The sequence below is a fragment of the Sitophilus oryzae genome, unplaced genomic scaffold (genome assembly GCF_002938485.1).
Source record: "Sitophilus oryzae breed Bouriz unplaced genomic scaffold, Soryzae_2.0 scaffold_738_pilon_pilon, whole genome shotgun sequence".
Classification (NCBI taxonomy): Eukaryota; Metazoa; Arthropoda; class Insecta; order Coleoptera; family Curculionidae; genus Sitophilus; species Sitophilus oryzae.
This window is the reverse complement of record NW_022147349.1, coordinates 1284402-1304131: the sequence shown is the minus strand read 5'-3', so window position 1 is coordinate 1304131 and position 19730 is coordinate 1284402. Positions and strand designations below refer to the sequence as shown.

The 19730-nt window shown below is 33.3% G+C and overlaps 1 protein-coding gene across 2 annotated transcripts in view; it reads right to left on the bottom strand.

The window, feature by feature from the left end:
• Positions 1-16533, bottom strand: part of LOC115888412 (adenylate cyclase type 10-like) — a 98080-nt gene extending 81547 nt beyond the window's left edge. For both annotated transcript variants that reach the window (XM_030908148.1, XM_030908149.1), the window contains exons 1-5: positions 16415-16533; positions 15879-16145; positions 14040-14315; positions 10083-10297; positions 3571-3628 (exon numbers count right to left, since the gene is read on the bottom strand). In XM_030908148.1, the coding sequence (XP_030764008.1) occupies positions 3571-3628; positions 10083-10297; positions 14040-14315; positions 15879-16145; positions 16415-16436 (838 nt within the window). In that variant the 5' untranslated portion in view covers positions 16437-16533. The remainder of the gene's footprint in view (positions 1-3570; positions 3629-10082; positions 10298-14039; positions 14316-15878; positions 16146-16414) is intronic.
• Between the last annotated feature and the right edge of the window lie 3197 nt (positions 16534-19730).

The following is a 19730-nucleotide window of genomic DNA, read 5'->3' as shown; positions in this document are numbered from 1 at the left end:
CCCGATACAACAGCAGTGAGAAGGCTCGCTATGGTGTAACCAAAGAAGATCAACGAGACCTCTTTTCCGTGCCTCCTGATTATTCGCTCGCTCATTGTGTGGCTCGAGATTTGCGGATGTCCAGAGGAATCGCTGCGACGTTCAATGAGAAGTTTGGGCGTGTCGGAGAACTACGCCGACAGGATCCAGAGGTTGGAAGCGTCTTGAGGCTAACCGACAATGCACATGGTCAAGCAAGGCACATCTTCTACCTGGTCACCAAGGAATGGTCCCCGAGTAAGCCGACTTATCTCAATCTATGGAAGACCCTGATTGAACTGAGAGAAGCCCTGCTAAACAACAACATTGCACGATTAGCCATTCCGAAGCTGGCGTGTGTACTCGATGGTTTGAGTTGGCGTACAATCCGGAACATGATTGGAGTCTTGTTCAGATTTACGGGAATCGAGATCCTTGTTTGCTGCTACAACCCAAAGCTGAGATCGGGAGAGAAAACTGTAGACTGCTATTTCTACCAGACTTCGCAATGTACCAGGGGCCAGCTTTGCAAATACCTTCATTCACCGTGTACATCTCGGGACGAGCATGTACCAAAGAAGGGGGCAGTGTTGCGGACCGGTGTGGACTCGACCTAACCTAACTATATGGCCCGCCCTCGGATGACCTTAACATCGCATTAAAGAATAGACACCGTAATGATTCATTCGAAGACTCGAGAAGAATCGAGTTCCACTGGAATGGAGTAGTACATACGAGAACATTCGAAACCTTCTCTATACACCTAACGATCTATGGACTATTCTAGTAAACTTTAACTGTAGGTGTAAAAGCCGGCGGCTGTGGCCTAGAGAGGGCAGTTATATAAATAGACGAGTACAGTTAACGCGCTAAAATTCAAAAAGAAATTCTTAGTTATAAATCGTTTGTAAATAGTTCATTAATTCTTTTATCGTTATTGTTTTTGTTAATTAGTGTTAAATAAATAGTGTTTAAATAAATTGTGACTTTCTGTCCACACGGAACCGACGAAAAACGTAACAGTATTGATTTCTTAGTCAAATCCACATTTATTTAGAATAATATTTAATTAATTAAAACAATTAAGTATGTAATCAACTAATTGTTAGGCGGAAATAATAAGCGGAGTATATTAATTTGTAGATTAAGTATAGTATATTAATTTTTAGATATTAATTTGTAGACAAAGGTAAACTAACAAACAAAGTAAAAAAAACAAGGTACACAAACAAACAATCAAAAGATAATACAAAACATTATACAAATAATATTGTCAGTCTTAATGTTAAAATAAACATTTATAAATGTTTACAATGTCAAAGAACAAAAAAATAAAAATAATATTCAAAAATATTGAGTTAGTTTATAGTAAAATATCAATGACCTCTAAATACATTTATTTCGATGTCATTAGTAAATATAGCAATAGCAAACATTAGACCAGTGTTTACAAGATCAAATTCGATTTTCAAAATATTCATTTACGGCGTAGAAAGCCTTGTCTAGTAAATAAGAGTTCAATGCTTTGCGAAATGAAAAAAATTATGTTATGGATTTGATTTCAAATGGCAGGTGATTGTGTTTCGAGTTGTATAATATTGAACATTTAACTAACTCTGAGCGTGGGGTAGGTAGATAGAGATCTTGCTCCGCGTTCCTGAGTGGATAAGTGTGAGATGGCCTTTCGTGAGAAGGTGATACATGTTTACGTATTAGGCAAACGGATTCAAATATAAATAAGGAAGGAAGAGTCAATATTTTTAATTCTTTAAAAAAGTCCCGGCAACGATTTCTGCTGTTTAGTCCCAGTGAATATCGAACAGCTCTCTTCTGGAGCTTGAAAATGCGGTCAAATTGAGTCGCACAACATGTACCCCAGAATGGAAGGGCATATCTGAGGTGCGACTCAAAAAGTGCATAATAAACAGTTTTAGCCACTGACAAGTTAAGCTCCTTAGAAACAGACCTTAATGCAAAACAGGCAGAGCTCAATTTTTTCGACAAAGCTTCGATATGTATGTCCCATTTCAGAGAATTGCCCACAACAAGCCCTAAGAATTTTACAGATTTTACGATGTCAATGGTGGTGTTGTTAAGTACAAAAGGCTGCAACGAGTTTTTATACGACAAACCTTTAGTTTTAGAAATGTTGAGACTCAGGAGGTTCGAATCGCACCAAGATTTAATGGTGATTAAGTCATTTGATATAATACTATGAAGTGCCGTGATGTCCTTGTTGCTCCAAGTGAAGCTAGTGTTGTCCGCAAAAAGACATATTGCCACTGATGTTTATGTTAGCAATGTCGTTAATAAAAAGAAGAAACAAAATAGGGCCTAGTACTGAGCCTTGTGATACTCCACATTCTATTGGCTTGCTAGAAAACAACGTGGTATCCACCCTCACAAGTTGACTTCTGTTGCTCAGATACGACTTAAACCATTCGAGAGATGATCCCCTGAACCCATAGTGCTGCGGTTTATTAATTAGGATCTTATGATTTACACAATCGAAGGCCTTAGAAAAATTACAGAAAATTGTTGCCGTAGTAAAAATATACAATACAAATCATACAACTCAAAAAAAGTCATTAAAATTACAAATAGAACATACATGGACAATTATTGCAGAACACAAAAAAAGACATATCAATAAAATTTTACAATAGGAAGATTGTAAATACATAGATATAATTTTATAAAAGTTATAAAATATTAAATACTTGACCTTTGACCAGTGTGTGAGATGATTTAATGAAAATTTTAAAATTCAAAATTGATCAAACGTTAACAAAAAAGTCGTTTACCGCATATAGGGCTCTCTCCAGTAAGTATGATTTCAGAGCTTTGCGAAATGCAACAAATGAAGCATTAAAGCAAAAAAAGAAAAAAGATAATATGCATAGAGATAATAATATACAGATAAATATTTTAAAGGACTAGTGGGCACTGCCATGACTTTTTGCATTTGTTATGTTTTGAAAAATATTTGCACCCAAAGCTCTTTTCTTCTTATTAACTTTGATACTTATTTCCGATTTAAGATTTAAGCAACTATATCGGGCACCGAATACCGAGTATAGCGGGAGTAGCAAGAGCACAATGACTGAGATGGCTGGGACCAGTACCGCTTTATCCATTAGGCAAGATAGGCAGCTGCCTAGGGCGGCAGGTTGATAGGGGGCGGCATTTTTTTAAACAACAAATTTTACTTGAATTTTTATTAGTTGAAGGGGGCGGCAAAATAGATGGTGCCTATAGGGTACCAAATCAACTTAACGCGGGTCTGGCTGGGACACATTGTAAGAATGGCTGAAGCAAGAGTTCCTAGTATGATAATGAAACGTGTAATAGGTGGCAAGAGAAGGAGGGGTAGACCGAGAATCAGATGAAAAAAGGATGTTGAAGAGGACTTGAGCAGGATAAGAGTGGATGGGTGGGGAATACAGGCGAAAGACAGAAACAAATGTCCCCTTGGAGCGTTTTAACTGAAATAAGTTAAAAAGAAAAAATACATATGATAAATATTCAAATGGATATTCTCATATATATTACCTTTCCCATAAGTAGCCGTTCTTTGAATATTTCTCCAATTAGGACCCACACCATAAATCTAAAAATGCATAATGTATATTTTTATAATGCTTGTTTTATCAGGTTTTCAATTTTGAATAAAAAAATTAAAGTGGCAGTATAATATCATACGATCGAAAAAAAACGGCGTTAAAGACGGCTGGCGAATGACAATCGATGCTAATTTTGGCAAGATCAAGCCCTACACGTCACACATTTTAATGAGTTGTCTACAACAAGTCCTAAGAATTTCACAGAGTCCATGACGCGTCGTGGACTCTGTGAAATTAATAGCACCACTATTGACGTCGCGACGTCAATAGTGGTGCTATTAAATGCAAAATGTTGTATAGTACTTTTATATGACAAAACTTTAGTTTTTGATAGGTTGAGCCATAGGAGATTATAGAATCGCACCAAGCTTTAATGGGCCGCTCCAAGTGAAACTAGTATCGTCCGCAAAGAGGCAGATTTTACCGCTAATATCTAGATTTGCAATGTCGTCAATAAACACCAGAAACAAAATAGGGTCAAGTACTGAACCCTGAGGGACACCACATACTATAGGCTCACAAGAAGACATAGACGTATCGATCCTTACAAGCTGCCTTCTGTTGCCAAGATATGACTTAAGCCCTTCGAGCGGCACTCCATATCCTGAATCCATAGTATTGTAATTTGTTAATTAAGATATTATGATTTACACAGTCCAAAGCCTTAGAGAAATCATAGAAAATTGTGGCTGTAGAGGTTAGTGTGCAACATATGTATATGTGAACATATTCTTGCATCATTTGTGCAACTGTTACTTAGAAATCCAAATTGATGGGTAGTAAGTACTTTATATTTAAGGAGAAAAGATAGAAGCTTTTTTTTAACCAATCTTTCGATGATCTTAGATAATGTGGGCAGGAGTGCAATTGGGCGAGAGTTCGATCTTTATCGCCTCCTTTATTTTCAGTACTTATTTACTTACAGAGGAATAATTATTGCTGTCTTATAAGGCAGTTTGGAAAAACTCCTTTTTGGAATAACTCGTTAATTAAAGTAATAAGATGGATTAATGCGCGTTCTGGAAGTTCAGAGAACATTTTGAGAGTAAGCCCATCAGTCCCAGATGAGGATTTGTTTTTAATACTTTTAATTGTACTACGGAGCTCATCTAATGCTATGGGCGTTAAGAAGAAACTGTGTAAATTCTCATTTGCTTTAGGGAGATATGAAAGTGAATCATAGGAAGGAAGCGATAATTTTAAAGGTTTTGTAAAAGAATCGGCAGTGACTATTTCAGTACCTGGCGGCCACATACTTATGTCCTTCAGCTGCTCAAGGTGGCTCTTGTCCTGCACACCAATTTTGAAGTCAAAGTGTGAACTGTCCTTATTTTTCAGCAAGGGAAAGCATCGGATAAAGCCAGTAGTTCCAAGCTTTTTCTTGGCATAGTGTGCAAGCTGGTTTGCTGTGGAGTGGGGGTGGGATTTTGGACACTATCACGTAATGCCAAACGGAAAAAAATCATTTCTATATTCAAGAACAATCATACACTTAAAATTTTACACTTTCTTTAAGGATAGTATTCTTTCCATGAGTACAACAAATATTTGGAACTATTTTACTTTTACACTTGCTTTTTAAATATAGTTATAGTCACTTTAAGTAATTTTGAATCTAAAAAAAGAATAAAATGACTTATATTTAAGAAAAACTTATATTACTATCAAGTGAATAAATCCTTTAGCAACGAAGAAACTATTGTTAAATGAAGTATAAATTCTTTTATATAATAATAAGTAGTATTCTTAATTTTTTTAAAACTTTTACTTGAAATCGGTGTATTAAGATTTTAAATAAGTATATTATTCTCGGCGCGAGAATAACACCCTAATTTCCAAGAGTTACTATTCTTATATTAAGTGACCATCCCCAACAGCAACAACGCAGCAGTGCATTCCTGATTCCTAACTTCATTTGGTTTCTGTTTCTCCTCTGCGCCATGAGACGCGCCGTTTATTCTAATAAAGACGCGTTTTTTGTTATCGTTTGTGCTTGTGATATGTTAAAATGGAGGACCTTCTTCAGGCATGGGAGATGACGGATTTGATCCCAAAATTTCAAGGTAATTTTAGCAATAATCCTACATTATTTGATGACATTGGTTTGAGGTTAGGGGACACCATTTTAATATGCATTATTTTTTATACATTGGTGGTAAACTAGGTATGTACGCGTTTGGAATGATTCAATTATGTTTTAACAATGCCGCTGTTCAATATCTACCTATATTGGGAAATTACACAGTTTTATTGTATTTTCTTATTACGATAAGCATATAATTTGGTAGGTGATGTTTGGCTAATCTAATTTAAAAAGTATTAACCATATTCGGGGTTATTCTGGTGATGTTACAATATTCCATGCCTATTGGAAATGGAAATTAAAATTTTTAGCATGTCCCAACTCTATTATATTCATGTATGTTACCGGGCAAACCCGATTTTAGGATAAACTAGTTTTTTTGAGCAAGAATATTAACCGGGATCGAAAAACTATATAGTTCTCACAAAATTTGGTAACGTGTTCCCTATGGTTTCGGAGGTTCGGGTTCGATCTTGTTAGAAACTCTTGTTTTGGTAAAATCTTTTCTTAATTTCCATTTACAATAGGTATGGAATTTTGAAATATTACCAGAATAACCCCGTATATGGTTAATACTTTTTAAATTAGATTAGCTAAACATCACCTACCAAATTATATGCTTTTCGTAATAAGAAAATACAATAAAACTGTGTAATTTCCCAATATAGGTAGATATTGGACAGCGGCATCGCTAATTAAAAATGAGAGACAGTAATAAAAATTGTTAAAACATAATTGAATCATTCCAAACGCGTACATACCTAGTTTACCACCAGTGTATAAGAAATAATGCATTTTAAAATGGAGTCCCCCTAACCTCCAACCAATGTCATCAAATATGTAGGATTATCGCTAAACTTACCTTGAAATTTTGGGATCAAATCGTCATCTCCCATGCCTGAAGAAGGTCCTCCATTTTCACATATCACAAGCACAAACGATAAAAAAAAACTTTATAATTTTATAAACTACCTAGTCGGCGCGTCTAGTAACTAACCTAAAAGTAAGAAGAGGCTTTATTTTATAGTAGGTGATATTCACTTGAATAAAGTAATTATTACATGTACACAAAGAATTTCTATACTTAATGCAATAATTTGCTAATTTACAAATAAGTATAAGTAGTACTCGAAACAAGATTTTATCTCAAATTGTCTGGAGTGTAGTTATAATCTTAATTTCAATACCAGGTAAATCTTAAATAAAAGATAAATTTTCTTAGCTTCTAAGGATAAGGTTTTCTTAAAAAGAAGTATAACTAGATTTGCGGAATAGGGAAACTAGCATATCGTTGGTTCAAGATTAATAATCTTTAAGCCAGTTTAGCTTTTTTTCCGTGCAGTCTTCTTCCTTGGAGAATGAGGTGTGGGTGTAATGGTTTTTGGAGAAGTATAATACTCACTGTGTCCTGGTTATCCGAATGGTCATTCTGTGTCGAACTAGACTTTTTTTTCTACTTGTGGGTTACTTCTAATGTTTGTCTTTTCATTGGAGGCTAACTGTTCCAACATGAGTGCCATTCTATTTACACTCAAACGCAAATCACCCAACTCCTTTGATAACTCTTCCTTTGATGAGTCATGAATTTGGACCTTAATAGACTCATCATGATTGTCCAGTAAAATAGACGACAAGTTGAAAATATCTTGCTTCATTTCCCTGATGGAATGGAATAAAGATTCTTGTCTACCACCAGACAAACTGGTATGGAGGCTGTGAATGTCATCCACTTTCTTGCACAAGCTCTTCGACTTAGACAGGTTCCCAGAGCTTCGACAGTGTCTAGAGAGGCTTACGATTTCTGAACTTGAGTTACTTTGTCATGAAGATATTTTAACGTGGGTGAGTCACAGATACTGCAGAAAAATCTGATATTGTTGTACAGGGTGGTCGAAATTGGCCTGTTATAACAGAGAAAACCTATTTCCTGACTAGATAGAGCAAAACCGACATAGATGTCATGGGCTCGATTTCTGAGATACGTTTTATAGCGTGTCAAAGGCGGTTTGTTGACATTTTCACTCACAACTTTTGTATTTCGCAGAATAATAAAATTCTGTAAAAGCGTTCTTATTGCTCTTTTTTAAACACAATCCAGTGGCGTAGTCAGTTTTTTTTCTATACATCCTCTATTTGTCAGAAATAATAAAAAATATAATTTTTTAAAAGAAAATCATAGTTGGCTATGAACTTAAAAAAATGCTGGCGCCTAACCCTTTCCAACGATATAAAGTTATGTGTATTTATTTCTAAGAATGAGAGAAATATTAGGTTTTTTATCTTTGTATCGAAGCGGGCCTTGATTTTGTGTTGACCTAGTTGCCTAATTATTTTTTTTCACAATTTAATATTCTATATTATTATTTATCTACATAATTAAAAACTTTTGAAAAGGTAAATCAACATTCTATATTAGTATTACCAATTACAATTAAAACGCCGCGCCCGGGTTACAACTGAACTATTAAATTGAGAATTTAGAGAGAATTGGGTTGGAACAATAGGCTCATATCTTGGCCTGCTAGGTCCTGTGATTTAACTCCTTTCGACTTTTTATGGAGGAAATTAAAAGACTTTATATATAAGGGAAGAACAATTGGGACGAGAGAAGAATTGCTGAAGGTTTCTAGGCAAGCTTTTGGACTTATTAAACCAGTTCGCCTAATAAATTGTTGTAACTCTGTGCGCAAAAGATGTTTATTGTGAATACACAGCAAGGAGGTGCTCAATTTGAACATCTTTGATTTTTTTAGAAAACTATATTCGTCACTCAAAAAATACGTTTTTTTAGTTTTGTTCTTTATTTATTGTATCGATTCCATTGGTAATTACTAATACTAATAATTACTATTACAAATAATAATATAATGTAATTTACCTTTTCAAAAGTCTTTAATTATGCAGATAAATAATAATATAGAATATTAAATTGTGATAAAAAATAATTAGGCAAATAGGTCAACTCAAAATCAAAGCCCGGTTCGATATAAATATAAAAAGCCTAATATTTCTCTCATTCTTAGAAATAGATACCCATAACTTTATATCGTTGGAAAGGGTTAAATACCAGCATTTTTTAAGTTTATAGTCAACTACGATTTCTATTTAAAAAAATATATTTTTTATTATTTCTTAGGGCAAGCATATAAAAAAACTGACTACGCCACTGGATTATGCTTAAAAAACTGCCTTAAGAACGCTTTTACAGAATTTTATTATTCCGCGAAATAAAAAAGTTATGGGCAATTTTCAAAATGGCAAAAAATTCAAAAAGACCCCGTATCTCTGTTGGCAGTGAAAATATCAACAGGCGGTTTACGCCATTAAACGTATCTCAGAAATCGAGCCCATGACATCTATGTATGTCGGTTTTGCTCTCTCTAGTCAGGAAATAGGTTATCTCTGTTAAAACAGACTAATTTCGACCACCCTGTTCTTTTGTTGGCAGAGTATTTTTGTTGTTGTCTTATCTAACCCAGTACAGAACATACAAAAGTTCCGGCGACATTCCCCATTACACCAATTTGTCCTTTTCCGAGACGACCTTCTGGCAGGAATCACACTTTATACATATTTTTTGGAAATAGATTTGAGTGACTGGAAACGTATGATTAGTATTCATTTTGAGAAGTTTTATGTCAATTTTTAGTTAATGACATCTAAATATTAACCTGACCAAAATTATCATCGATTGTCATTCCCAGCCGTCGTTAACGCCGATTTTTTCGATAATACGGACTATCCATGTATTCATGGATGCTGGATGGAATCGACGTTATAGGTCTCCATCCTTAAAAATTCGGTTTGACATTTTAATTGAAACATTTCAACTTGATTTGAAATTTTGTGGATTTGTTTGTCTTTACTTTTGAAGTCGGATTTGGACGACAAAGAAAATGAAAAAATAATCGGTATATCAACATTACATATTATAAAAAATGTCTATACCTATCTGGCAAATTCATCTCTCAAAAAAGTCCTATATGGGTATTTCGCTACTCCAAAATAAAATAGTTTTTAGTTAACGGTTTTTGTAGACGTATTTGTTTTAAGAAAACTAAAGTGTTCTCGAATAGTTGCATTTAAATATTTTAAATCGTTTTTTTTCTTTGTTTTTTGCATTTTTTTGCTTCCGACGACGCGACGTTAAGACTTTGTTTGGGACCACCGCTGACAATTAGTCTCCGTTGGATTAACGCAGCAGTGTTTACAATAAATAACTATTTTATTTTGTATATTTTCTTGCAGTGGCGAAATACCCATATAGGACTTTTTTGGAGAGATTACATATTATGAGGTAAGTGGTTGTAAATAAATAAAAGGTTAATTCATTATAGAACAAAATATCTAATAGTAACCTTAGCATGCAACCCGTCTTTCAATTCTTCTGCCAAGTATTCATTAGCACTAACATGTTGCCAAGCTGATTTTGTGATAATTATGTCACCTGCAAAACTTTGAGTTTCCGCAGCTTTCAGATCTAATAGTGTGGAACCGCTTATCGCATAGTGAGAATTATCTGTTCTTCCAAGCAACGAAAACACTAAAGGACCAGCAGATATGGCGAGTTTCACTGAAATAAAATAAATTTTAGCGAAACAATACATCTTGCATTTATTCTTCAAGATACAAAGCCGAGTTTATATGAATTTGAACTGCGAAATACGAATTTAAACTTTAAATAAATCACATTTTTATCAAATATATACTAAAACTAAACAGTAGTCTATCTAGCAAGAGAGAAACTATAGTCAATCTAACAAGAAAATATTGTAACAGTGACCAGAAACATGTATAAAAGATCAGTGGCGGCTCGTCAGGCTAGACCTCTTAGGCCGCGCCTCACCTTTAAAATGGAGGAACGATTTATTTTTTGGATCAGCTATTTATTTAATCCCAGGATAACTTTTAGCAATTCTACAACACATTCAAAATAATAAAACTAAAAAATATATATTATATAAATACATCCAGGTCCAGGCGCAACATAAGCCTAGCCAACGTAAACCTAGCCAAAAAAGAGCGCGACTCGACAGAGGCGAAATAATTCTAGCTTGGAAAGTTCGAATTGCCTACCTATTAGCAGCGACGATTAGTGACGCGACGGGGTACGCATTCTGTATCGCAGGGTTGAGGCGAGATATTTGGCGCTTGGGTGTGTTTTCATTGGTAGTTAAATCATCTGACTATTGACTATTGAAAAGTGCGACAACGTCTCGATCTCGTATGCATGAGTTATGAATTTAAAGTGCCGGTGGTTGGCCGGTGGTGAGAACAGCGTGGGTGAATTAATCAATACATGTTTTTGTTTTTATTTGGACATTTAGGGCGAGAATTATTTATATTGTTTATGTTTCTAAATTTAAATTATTTGATGGCTATTAGATATAGTATTTTTAACTCGATTACACACAGGTAAGGTGGAATTTTAGCAGTTTTTAAAATTCAACGCAACAAATATTGTTGAAATTTGAAGATTAGGTTTTTCTTCGCCGGTAAGATTTATTTTATTTATGTGAAAGTACCGAAGAGGAGTTGAATTTTAGTGTTTTCTTTAAAATGTAGCCTATTGATATCGTTATTCTTTCTGTAGTTGAAACTCCTTTTCTAAGCCAAAGTGAAAATAGACCGATATTAAGGAGTCAAATATTTCCGCAATATTTAACGATAATAGGCAAGGTAGGCAATAGGTATCCTGGTTCAGTGGTTCGAATCATAATAGGTACCCTTTAAAAAAAAAGATAACGCGTCGCAGAATAATAAAACAAAATTATTAACATCATGTAGCCTCACCATATATGGATGGTGATTGATTGGCACTTTTTATTGTCTCCCTGTTTGCTGTTAAAAGTGTATTCCGCCCTTCATAAATACACGTAAAAATTATATTTTGATTAACTACATGATGAAAGTACTAATACTGCAGCCGGATCTTAGATTAATAGGAAATTCCATTCAAATTTTCAACTGTCCAAATATTGGCACTCCTGTTGATTTTACAGCCAAGTCGTAAACAGGTTTATTAAACGTGTTCGTATGCTGAATATATCGGCCAAATTTGAACAATTTTGGACAAGCGTGTCTAACTAGGTTATCACCAGTGCAAAGGGGTTGTAGATCTTGATATTTTCGTAAAATTATAGGTTTTGGCTCTGAGTTTAGTTTACATTGTGATGTTGAAAAAATTAGTTATCGTTTTACGGTTACTGTAACTTTTTGGGCATAAATAATTCGCCTGTTTTTTTTTATTGCATGAGCAATACAACAGATCTAGTAAATTTGCCCGAAAACAATTCACCGAATTGAATTACCAGAAAACAATTGATCGAAAAGAAAATCAACCAAAAAGATAGTTGCCCTTGCCCGAAAAAAAAACTCAGACATCTAAAAATTTCTCAAAATGTCAATTTTTGGGAAAAGATTGTTTTAATACAAGGCATTTAAAAACACGGTCCATTTAATAAAAACCAAAACTAAACAGAAACAACACATGTTTTTTCATTCCCATTCCTTTTTGATACAAATAACTGTGGAGTAACAGTTTCTGTTTTCCCTGTTCACTGATTAGAAATTCGACTTCCATTCTACATGTTTATGCCGAATGATGATAGGCACAATAAAAACAATTTTCCAGAAATTCCTGACAATGGCCTGGCAATGATAATATTGCACTGACAATTATTATTATGTATTTTCGGAAAACTTTCTGGTTCGCTAAAATGTTTTTAGGAAATCTTATGATTTCGGGCAATTTTCTATTAGAGCAGTCTTCGTTTCGGTGATTTCCGGTCAATTTTCCTTCGGTCATTTGTTTTCGGACAATTTTCTGGATACGCAATAACGCAATACAGCTATGTGCAAAGTCTAACTCATTCTAACCACAGTTTGTTGCAAAAAATCAGAGACTTATTTTTTTCAAGTGTGTTGAATTAGCCACACTATAAAAGAGAGCTGCTTCCTTTAGAAAAGAGAGCTGTTTGTTGACTTTTAGTTTGTCCCAAGCTACCATCAGAAAATAATAGGCAGAATGTGTCATTTTCTCTAGCATGCATTTTCATAACTTAAAACAAAAGACCTATCTCAAATTCCATATTCCTTGTAGTATAAAAATTAGTATAACAATTACTGATATAACAAAGAGCCCTATCTCAACATATGTCTTTTCGTTATAACGAAGAATGCTAGTATTTGAGATGCGCAAATTCGATATGTGAAAAAATGACCCAATGGGCATGTTATGACGTTGTAACGTTTTTAGTTCGTTACATGTCTTTTATATATGATATATGTTGTCTGGCGTATCGTCACCGGATTCCGTATCGTTCAGGCCTGATAATTTATTTGATACGCTTGGCGTAGTTTTAACGTTCTCTAGTCGACAACCCCGTTATCGTTTCACTGCTTCTGTGGAGGGCTGTCAACATCGTTTCAAGGCGCCTCTCTGCGCTTTAACCTCACTTTTGGTTTTGCCGCTCTGTCGCCATCAGCTTTAGAAATGGTCATTATTTAAATCTTGCTGTTTAATCTGAATCGGCTGCTATTTCGAAGCTATAGTGTAGAGTTTTGGATTGGCCCAACTCAACTCGTATTTGGTGTTTGCTGGCACGTTGATTTTCTTTTGTCCTCCAGACATAAGAATCTTTGAATATTATTTTATAAATAAAAAATTAATTAATATTTCCGAACGATTTACTCCACACAAACTCACAAGCAAATGTATAACGCACACGTATTCGAATTCGTAAAAAATAACCAAGAGAGAAGCCGGACCAGAATCAGCTGTAAAAATCGATAATCCCTGCCAATATGCTTTAATGCGCAAGTCAAACCAAACAGTTCTCAATTTGGACCATGTACCGAAATTACCGTTCTGAAATCGTAACTAAACGATCCCAAGGTAGGTTGGTACGCAAATAGGATCGTCCGATAACCGTCAAATCTCGGTTGGAACACATTTGAATTACTGCGCACGAGCGTGATCGTTCGGTGACGAACCGGTTTTGTGGTGGGTTGGAACAAACCTTATATCAATTGGAATGTCTACTACCTATTTATTCTTATTAGTACACTTTTTTGGCTTATTTCTACCCAAACGGTTTTGTCTCGCTAGACTTTTCTTCCGCCGCACTGTGCGCTCGTCCGTCAAACGCAAAAATAACTGTCACTGTCTAAAATATTTAGTTCAACTCGATCCTTAGATGACGTGAAAAAACTGAAAGTACAGGAAGATAGGAATAGAACTATCTTTATCTCTATAGTATCCTTGCATAAGGCCGACGATATAAACTATATAAATTTAAAAATATTAATCTCACCTCTAATAACTACATCCTGATCAGCCTGATAGCGTCCATAAGTTTTTTGAATTATTAAAGAACAGTCAATAGCTTCGTGGACGGCATCCTTCATAGACAAATTTTCTGTAACTTTCCAAAGAGCTAGAAAGGCATCACCGGAGAACTTAAAAACGTCTCCATCGTGAGAAAGGATTTCTTGCACCATAGCTCCGATATAGCTATTTAGCACTTGGGTCAGTTTGGATGGCCCTCCTTTTCCAGTCTTATTGTATTTTTCACATAGATCGGTAAATCCTAAAATCCCCATATCGTTTAGTAATCTGCTTAAAAGTAACTAGAATTAATTAAGCATTGCAATGTTTTAAGAAGTTGGAGATTTTGTATTAAGAGATTAAAATGTAAAAATATAAAGGCAAACGAAAAAATATCTATACTTCATGATATTTTTTTTAAAATAAGATATCTCTATTAAAAATGCTAAGGATTTTATACAGGGTGTCTCAGTAATAAGTGCAGATATTTTAACTGGTAGTATATTTGGACCCCAGAAACACGCCTATGAGTTTTTTTTGCGAAATAAAATTAAATTTTTCTTAACATTTTCCGGTAAATTTTAAAAAACTTTTTAGTACCACTTGTTTATTCACCTGAGATTTATCTACGGTGTATCTAAACCTTGCAGTGTTTCCACCTTCTACGTTATTCACATTCTGCATATTTCTATATTTATAAATTCACAGCAATTTTAAATTTCTTTCTTTTTATCTAAATTTGTTAATAAATTAATCTAATATTTGTAGATACCTATTGATTACAGAGTAAAATAAAACACTATTAACAATTATGTTATACGCATACCTCTTAATAGGCAACTGTCTCGAAGAGCGTGTTATGATTGCTTTGAATTCAACCGTTTTGTTTGTTTCCTTTCGTGTTTCTCTGTTTGGTTGGTTGTTGAATACACTTCAACAAAGTGAAGTGTATTTTGGTTAAGTGTGCATCGAAAAAGAGAACTGTCGAAGTTACTTTTCTGTCATTACTAAATCTGTCATAAGTATTTTTTTTAATGTTGTGGGCTAAGGGTTGTGAGTAAGTTTTTTCTTTTAATTTATTTTGTGTCATAATAACACCATCTTAAAAATGTAATGCATCTCTGCAAACTCTGCTAAATTCCTCAAGTGGTGTGATTTTCTGATTTATTTTTAAGCATATATTTCTTGACTATGGTATTTCTTGACTATGGTAATTGGATGGTTTTGGCGATATCTGCCGGCGCGGCGGTTCTCAAAATGTTGTTATAATTTTTTAAAATTTTCAAAGTTGAATAACTCGATTATTTTCAATTTATTTTGAAAATGATAAGGAGAAAATATGTTTCTTTTAGTCAGATCTACCAAAAAAACTCAGCGACGTTTTTCGGGGACCGAAATGTAGGTACCTACTACCAGTTAAAATATCTGCACTTATTTCTGGGACACCCTACATTTATTTATAGTTTTATTTTGATGATAATTTTCTCTGGAATCCAAGTGCCTCTGGAATCCAAAATGTTAGATTGGAAAATAATCTTGTCGTTTTTTAGATGAGAATTCAAAATTGCAAAGTGAAAAATAGACAATAATTGAGAAATATTTAACTTTTTTAATTTAAATACGAACCTGGATTGTGACCAATGTCCTTCATAATTACAAAATAAATTGTATGGTATTAATCACCTTTTTTTAAATATTTCAAATGCATTTTAGTTACATAAAACGACGAAATAAGACGAATTCGCCTTCATTGATGACCTATCAAATTTAATGATAGAGCTGTTTGGCTTTCTCTTTCGATAGCAGTTAAGTCAGTTATAGTCACCTGATACGTCACCGAATAAAAGACATCCATCAAAATGTCTTCTGGAGTAATCGTTGATATGGTAAATAACTTCGTCTGGTACCAACGAAGCAAATATTCTGGTGTGCTCATCTCTTGACCATTCCGAACTTACAATGTTTTCGGACTGTTTCTGCTGACTTGATGTTTGTAGTGGAATTGCTCGTCGTTTTTTCCAGTCCTCTGAACCAGGTTCTTTAAATATGGTGGAATTCATGGCTAAATAGTAATCTTTGGATTCATCTGAACCTATGAATATAGCCTGATGAATATGGAGCTATATTATTTAAAATAAAATACTGAAAATACTTGTGTATGCAATGTACCGAACTTGGTACTGAACAAAAACAATAATGACAAAAATGCTTTTAAAAAATTATTTGGAATAGAAAACAAAATAATAATATTTAAACTAAAAGAGCTTTGGACTTCCATAATTGTCTTTATTTCTTTCGAATCATTGTCTACCACATTCAAAGTAAAATAATAATAAATAAATCTAAAAGTATCTACTTTACCCTTGGTTGCCATAATCTCCATGATTATAATTAATATTTATAGCGTACTTTTACTATTAAATATAGTTAATAATAACTATTATAGTTTAATACTGATAATAATTAATGACAAAAGTTATGTCATTAATCATTTAGTCGTCAATCGTTGCTTAGTAAAACGGAAAACTTGTAACAATGCTAACCTTTATGCTAACAATGTCTTTTTATAATACTCGTTTGTACAATTTTCAACTTGTTCATTATACAAGGTGTTTCAAAAAAAATGTGCAATCTCTCGCGTAAAAATAAGATTTATCTTTTATATCAACATTAGTCCGATTCTACTTTGTTTTGTAGCTACTGGGGATTAAAGTTTTTTTTTCGGTTTATTATAATTTTCTCCCAAAAGTGCTTTTAGCGAATTTTATGAAATTTTTAGGATAACAGTTCAGCTGGTAATAGGGATAATCTAAGATATATTTTTTTGATATTATACACTGTATTGTTTATTTTTTTTTTGTAGATTTTAAATGGGATGGATAAGAAACACGGCACCCAGTTGGCATCAATATGATAAGCGATGACGTAGGTACCCCATATAATTTTGCATGTATTTTGCAGCAATCTTCATTTACAAGCCACCTTTGATGCCGTTTTTTATGTTTTACCAAATCTCGTTTTTTTATGTAAAAAAAGTAATTTGGTATGCTAGTATATGACATAAATTAGTATTGATTGACGTATTCAATTGTTTTTGGACACTTTCTGTTTCACCGGAAATGACTACAATCATTGTTGATTTTTAAATATCATCCTCTGTATATTTCTACTTTATTCGATAGAAAATGACACTTTAAATAGAATAACATGTCATATGTCAACTTTTGACATTTTCGCATATGTTTTATTTGAAATTGTAACATGCTAAATACCAAGTATGTGATAAGAAATTATTCGTAAAAAATGCTTTTTCCAAATATGCTATTGAGCCACCCTTCTTCCATTTGAAAAAATTGAGATATGATTAAAAATACGATTTGGGCATCTTTTAAATATTCTTTATTAAAAATAACAACATACAAAAACATTCATGCAAACTGTAATAATCAGAACATTATACCTTTATTAAATTTGTGTCCACACTCCTGTCAGGAAAGCCAGAAATGTTTGTTTAAATATTAACTTATTTTAATTTGCCAGAAACACATCAGAATATATCACAACCACAACTATAGGTTAATCAGTACTATATTTTATACCTAGTAAGTGATGCGTTAACTAACAAGTATAGGATAAAAAACAATTATTAATATAGAGTGTCCTGCTTATTTATGAAATGACTTTCCCTTCAAATGTGAGGAATACCAGTAAAATAAAACATCATTTTTGGTTTGGTTTGGTGTTTGATATTCTAACAACATCTATTAGAAACCTTAAGTGCTTTTAGTGAGTAACTGTGTTTTTTATTATTCTTTGTGTATCCTATAAAGTAAAAAATATATATTTCAAGAAATATAAAAACAATGCAATAGATATCAAACAGATTCATAAAAACTACTTACAATTATTGTACATAATTATATATTTCAAGTGTTATTTGATGTTTGGTCCCATTACCAACATTACCTTATTTAGGTCTTCTCTACTAACTCAACTTTTAAACCTGTTTTAAACCTTCTTTATATTTTAAAACTGATTTACAACAATCTGTAATGCCCGCGCTGTTTCCTGAAATATAAGTTTTAATCTATTTATTATATCATATAGTACATATTACAAATCTGAAAATTACTGATACGACGAAACTTCTCAAAATAATTAGAGACCTTTTTACAAACATCTGGACTAATTTATTTTCACGAATTTGTGAACGAGTCAATATTTTCTAATACGTTTTTAAGCGTTTTACACATTTTGAATATCTTCCAGCCTATTCGTCAATTCTTGATCGGGAAAAGATTATTTATAACTATATAATTAGTACTGCAGGTTGCAGGTTAAATAAAAGAACAAAATCAAGTAGAATTTGTGAATAAAAACTCAAAAAATAATGAAAATATTTAGAAAAAGGAACCGTAAACGTCAATGTCAGCCAAGTGTCAGAGTTCAATTGGATTTACCACAGATTATCAATTTGAACGATTTGAAGTACAGTCGATTCCAGTTTAGAGATTTTCGTTTTTTAAGCCTCCCATACTGAAGTCCGCCATATTGGGAAGTTTTAAATGAATACAAGTATATATATGTATGGATTAATTTATTTTTCCAACATATTTTACTTTGCAAATTTTTATAAATATTCAGACTCGCCAATATCGTACTCCACCGTGTCCAGCCTGTTTAGCCAAACGTAGGCCGATTCCTTTTGGGCGGCGTCGTGACCCTGGCCGAAGGAAGAGTCTTGAAGACGCTCATCCGCGCATAGGAATAAGTTGACTGCGTAGCGTATTGCGTATTAATCGATTCTGAAACTTTCTATCTCGTGTATAACATGTTACGCAAGTTTATTATTTTAATCTCGATTTTAATAGATAAATGTGTGAAATGCCACCTGAATATCTTCCGCCATGACATGTTTTTACTTTTTTGTTATGGTAAAGTGATTTGTATAAACTTTATTCAATAACGTATATTTTCCTCCATTTGTGATTTTTTAATTTTAAGCGAAAATTAAGTATAACATTTTAGGAAAAAGAAACACTGTAATATTTAAAAGAATAAGAAGAAATTAGTCTTATTTTGAAAGGAAAATATAGAAAAAACTCTTTCTATAGAAAAAGTCTTTATACTAACCAGAATCCGGTGACATATACGCGGTCTCACCGGAAACATTACTTATTACTTCGCATAACTTGAAGAATATCTACTTTTAATAATGAACACTTCAGAAATACACCAGTAAAAACATTTATTATTTGAGATTAAAACTCGAATTAAATTATAAATATTAGTTACCTATGTTGTTATAGCTTTTATAGGCCTGTTTAACGACTTAATAAGTTACCTAGCGAAAAAATCTGTGCGCGTACCTACCACTATTGTTACAGGTTAATTCGTTAAAGAAATATGTTACACAAGTTAAAAACGCTAAAATTTTAATGGTATTACTTGTGCATTATTGGCCTTATAATGTAATTTGTTGGAATTATATCTTCTTTAAATATAATTAGACTTTTTAACGACTTTTAAGTTACCTAGGAAAAAATCTGTGCACGTACCTACCAGTATTGTTACAGGTTAATTCGTGAAACAAATGTGTTACATATTATTCGTGGTATTAGTGGTATTATATTGGAATCAGCTTGGCATTAGTGGGGCATTATATGAGAAATTTTGG